At 30.0% G+C, this 5,904-nt stretch overlaps 1 protein-coding gene across 7 annotated transcripts in view; it reads right to left on the reverse strand.

The window, feature by feature from the left end:
- LOC106880165 (neurexin-3) overlaps window positions 1-5,904 on the reverse strand; it is a 359,785-nt gene that overhangs the window by 215,919 nt on the left and 137,962 nt on the right. For all 7 annotated transcript variants that reach the window (XM_052967514.1, XM_052967515.1, XM_014930008.2 and 4 more), the window contains exon 5: window positions 4,202-4,362. In XM_052967514.1, the coding sequence (XP_052823474.1) occupies window positions 4,202-4,362 (161 nt within the window). The remainder of the gene's footprint in view (window positions 1-4,201; window positions 4,363-5,904) is intronic.

A 5,904-nucleotide genomic window follows, 5' to 3' on the forward strand; every position in this document is an offset into this window, starting at 1 on the left:
AAATATATATATATAAATGTATATATACTCACATAAGATATATATATATACATATATAATATATATATCTTACGTATATATACTCCTCACATATAAATATGCATTATTGTATCTGCATGATCTATCTATCTATCTATCTATCTATCTATCTATCTATCTATCTATCTATCTATCTATCTATCTATCTATCTATCTATCTACCAATCTATCTCTCTATCAATATATTAACTGAGTCTCAAGCTAAGCTAATACACTCTTTGTGCATGTCCTCTTGTTGTTCATTAATTTTATTCATTTATTTGAAATAATTGCTTGTTTGAATTGATTGTTTATTTGAATTGACTCTCTATACAGGTATACATATATATATATATATATATATATATATATATGTATGTATGTATGTATGTATATACATATTGATATAGCAAATACAATGATGCATATATATATACATCACACAGAAGTATACATTAATATGTATGTTCATAGAAAACTTTATACTCTATATACATTGAAATTTAATCATTTACTACATAATTGCAATATTTTACATTTTAGCAATATTATATTGGACATATTGCAAGATATAGACTTTGTTATAAGTGTTTTGATTTTGAAATCATATTTTATTTCAGCAAAACCTGTCTTCATAATCAACACTATATTGTTTATATCTTCTTTAGATATTAATATTAATTTTCTAAGTGTATTTGGAATAGATATATCAAAATGCTGGTAATATTAATTCATACTGCATTATTTTGTATCTTAAATAATTGCCTCTATCATATTTATCTGATTGATTTCTTAAAAGTGTCTGGTATACACAAGAAATACTGCATAATTCATTATCTATATTTTGGGAATTAATGACAAGTACACAATAGCAATCACAATGACAATAGTAATGGGAAATAATTTTGCTTCAGTCAGGTAAATAAAGAAAAGAACAGAAAATAAAAATGAAATAACAAGTAAAGCTAGGATGAAGGTATTAAACCACTGTAAACATAGACAAATAAATTCAAAGATTAGCTGTATAATTGAACAAATAAAAGTAGTAAACATGGACAGTCTCAATTCTTAAAATACAAAAGCTTTTTGTATAAGAAACATGTCAATAATTAAACAATTAGAATGTAAAAATATTTGTTAATGCAAAGGTAATTGAATATTATTTTGGCATACATAGTCAGGATATTATGATTATAATTTACTGACCATTTTAATCTGATAATATATTCATTTCTTGACAGATAATTGTACAAATTTATTTTCACTAGAAGTATCTTGAAAAGGTGCTTTATCTTTCTTTTACAAATCATGTTGACTGAAAGTTTCCAGTTAAATGACTTCAATTCTTACACCATAAATTTAGATATGCTTTGTGGCTTTTTAAAACTTTTCTCATTCATTCTTCTTGCCACTAATAGCTTAGTTTAACTAGCATACTCCTGTGTGCATAAACTGAAACTTTTCCGTTTCCTTCTGCATTCAACATTTTTCACACATAACCCTAACTTCTTTAAAGCCACATACATTACCTATGAACAAACTCTTAGAAAACAGCTTGTGGTGGAGATGTAAATTCTCCACAAAATCTCTTTGAAAACAGTTCTCATATGGGTCAGGAGCTTAACTTTAAAATTAACATCTGAACCAATTTAGACACTAATAGTTCCTTGTTAAACAAAAATTATGGTTAAGTAATGTACTCATAGAAAGTTACAAGAATTATATATTAACATGAATTCTAATCACATCAACAAATGCAGAATATTACTGTAGCAGGAGAATACCCTAAATATCTTGTGTCTAAATTTTCTAGTACAAAGCATTCGTCTAACAATATTCCAAGAATGACTAAAGCATTAACTCACAAAACAAAAGAACCAGAAAAAAGAATTTATCTTGTTTAACTGATCAGTTAAAATTAATCTAACATTCAATACAATCTCACAAAAGTACTCTAGTAATTGACATACATCACAATCTAAAAACGATAGGGAAGAATGCTATATGGAATCATAAAGAACACTTTCAATAACAGATAGATATGGCAAATCAACTCCTAGTGAAAAACAAGCAGAAATGTTACATCACTGTTCCAATATATCTGGAACTTGAAAGAGAACAGAATTTATAAGGCATTAATAAGCTATATTGTGAGTATGTGTATGTATGTGTATATACATATATATTTTTTTATATATACACAGACACAGGCACAGATGCATTCACTCAAACATACACACGCACAAACACAAATGTACACATTAATCCATATACACACATAGTGTGTGTGTGAGTATACAGAAAGACATACAGAGAAGAATTTGATGGTGTGTAAGTAAAATTGACATTCACTCACAAACTCAGTCACACATGTACACACAGACACAGCAATGCAATGGAAACACCACCCAAAAGAAGTTGTAAGCATAGTAGCATGATAAAAATCTCAGCTGGTCAAACAAAGCAAGAGTAAATATGCTTATACACACTCATGTGTTTATGTTTATATACTTGCTCTTACACAAATACATTATATACATTTGTTCTTTTATATATATATATATATATATATATATTTGTGTGTATCTGTAATATATAAAATAGATATGTACATGTGTGTACATTAGTTATTCATAAATATATATGTATTTATATATCACATATACAAAATTGCTGTGATAGCTTAACTGGAATGAATTATAAAATTTTAATGCTAATTTTGCTGCTATTTTCAACATATTCTAAAATGACATTAAAGGAAACTGAAGCTTTAGGAATGAGGTATGGCAGGATATGTATGGTGTTTTCAAAAATCACTGGAGCAGATATATAGGTGTGTTTGAGGGTTTTGACCATGTCCCAAGAAATAAAAGACTATGCTATTAGTTTTCTACTTTGTAAGTAATGCTCTCTTCATAGGTTAGTGCTCAGGTAAAAGAGATATGAAGAGCTAGAAATGTGTTAATTAGAAGGAGTTTGTGACAGAAAATAGATGAGAATATTGTAGATACTTGTGGGGAATACAAGATATGGATTAGTTTTCTTAAAGGACAATTTATAGCAAATTGACAAGTTTCATTTAACCAAACAGTTATACAAAGAGAATGGTTAGAAAACATCTATAAGAGATAAATGATATACTTAAAAAATATAGAACAAAGTGAAATGTAGACAATAACTGGAATGCGATATGTATGGATTGCCAAGCTCAGCAAAAAACAATAACTAAAGTTCACATAGCTAGATCCAACAGACATGCCCTACTGTACCGATTAATATGGCAAAGGCAAGTAAAAAAAACTGAGAACATAAAATAGTCAATTTCAAATTCTTCATGTATACTGAGTGAAAAAGTGCTATGAGGTGATGATGGAAACTATATCTGTACCAAACAAAACTTGAGAGAAATTAGGAGTAACATGAGAACTGAACCTCTCAAATGACATTAAACATGAATGAAGTACATGTGATATGTCAAACTTAAATTTTCAAAACCGACAAAAGCTACATCATTCAATTTGTATTTCAAAAAATTCTACTTTTGGAAATTTCCTACTCTCTACCACTATCATCTAAACACACACAATATCCTTCTTGTCTTTCCTTGTCTCATTTATAACACCTGCCCCCACCCACCCAGAACTTATGCTAAATCCTATTTTTTCCACCCAAATGTGCAGCTCCTAAGAAGTCATTCCCTATTAATGTTTGTTTCTTGAACCACAAAATCATACAATTTCAAGGTCACCAATCATATAAACTGCACTAAAGCTTAGAAAGGTTGCAAGAATTATTTTCCTTCTTTGAAATAATAAACATTACTGATATGAATATTAATATTTTTATATTTCATATATTAATAAAAAAAAACAATGTTTATTTTTTAGACAAATTCTAAAAAGCATTTTAACGATATAGTAATAATATAAAACAAAATCAAAGTGCTGAAACAAAATAAAAAATTAATATTATTAATAGTAATATTAAATTCATTAACTAATCCTCCAGTTTCATGCCATGTACACACAGCAAAAATGTAGAAGTAACTGAAACTACCAGCAACATATTTTCATAGAAGTAGATGAATAAATCTAAACTTTTCAAACTATCTATAGGTTAATAACTTGAATTGAGACAGTCCAGATTAAATGGTAAGTAATTTATCTACAAAAAGACTACCTACCTCACGAGATTCTCTGGTTACCTCTACAAGATGCCATTTGTTGTCATCAAATCGTTGATTTGGGGGATTGATATTTGCATCATACTTTCCAGATCCGAGGTTTACTGATAGGTCCACACCCCCACCAATGAGGGCCACATTAAAATATTCCCCAAGGTCACCTATAAAATGAAAAGAAAACAGAACATCAATATATAAAGCATAATATTAGTAATAATACTAATATTATGTAATAATAATAATAATAATATTATTATTATTACATAATATTAGTACAATTACTATAACACAGCACTGGCTGTTCACACACGTGTCATAAAGTCTACCTTTTACTCTGAGTGAGAGGCCCTTTGTCACCAGCAGAAGTAGGAGCTCTCTGAACTTTACCCAGGCTATTCTTATTCTAGCAGCTACACTCTCAGAGCATCTACCCCCACTACTGACTTGGTAACCTAGGTAACAGAAGCTATCAAATACTTCTAGTTTTCCCCCCTGGCATGTGACGGAAGCTGTTTTCTGCACATTTTCAGTGTTTATTACCCTTGAGTATTTGCCACACACAAAAACAATCTTCCTAGTTAGCCTTCCTTTGATATTGCTGCACCTCTTAAGTGTCCATAGCTTACATTGGGTACATCTTTTGGAGTTTCTACCTACGCCTTTTCTACAGATCGAGCAGGGCCATCTACCTGAAGGGATTTGTGATTTGGTTTTTACTAGATTGATGCTAAGGCCCTTTGAGTCTAGACTTTGCTTTCACACCTGAAACTTCTCCTCTAGTTCTGATAGTGACTCAGCTATTAGAGCAAGGTCATCAGCATAGAGAAGCTTCCAGGGGTATCCTGTCTTGAATTCCTCTGTTATTACCTGGAGGACTATGATGAATAAGAAAGAGCTGAGGACTGATCCTTGGTGGACCCCTACCTCTACCCAGAAATCTTCACTATACTCGTTGCCAACCCTCACTTTACTGACAGCATCCCTGTACATGGCTTGTACAGCCCTCACTAACCACTCATCTATCTTTAAAATCTATGTAACAGACAAGCATTCTAATCTTAGTTTATTACAAATCCTTATTAAAATAAGAATATATAAGATACCAAATTCTTAAAATAAGTAAATGGAAAGACAGCAAGCAAAGAAACAAGATAATCTAAAACAACAAGACTGATGAATATTTTTTTATGAGCAATTATCCCTTTCTTGTTGATTAATGTGCAAGTATGTATATAAAAGGAAAGCAAATGCAAGAAAGATAAGACAGGTACAGCAGTAAAACAAAGGATACACTGATCTCTTACAAATATCTACATTATGTAGCAAACAGTTTTCATTCATTATGATGTGTATTAGATTTTCCTTTTCATCACTTCTATCTTTTTTGTGTGTTTCCTCTCTCCTGCACACTGTTCCTAGAAGAGTTCAACTGATTTTATTGATTTTCTTTCTCAAACAAGTTAAATGGTTCTCTGTCTAATATAATTAATTCAATCATTACAGAATAGCTGTTGCCTGCTACTGAAATGGAAGTAATTTAAAACTGGCAGATTTTTAATTAAAATTATAATATGGGCTTATTTATACACACACATTCATAGATGCAAAGATGCCCATGTAGTAATGGAGAAATTATCTATCTATCTATCTATCTATCTATCTATCTATCTATCTATCTATCTATCTATCTATGTAAGATATAT

This window comes from Octopus bimaculoides, chromosome 4 (genome assembly GCF_001194135.2).
Source record: "Octopus bimaculoides isolate UCB-OBI-ISO-001 chromosome 4, ASM119413v2, whole genome shotgun sequence".
Lineage (NCBI taxonomy): Eukaryota > Metazoa > Mollusca > Cephalopoda > Octopoda > Octopodidae > Octopus > Octopus bimaculoides.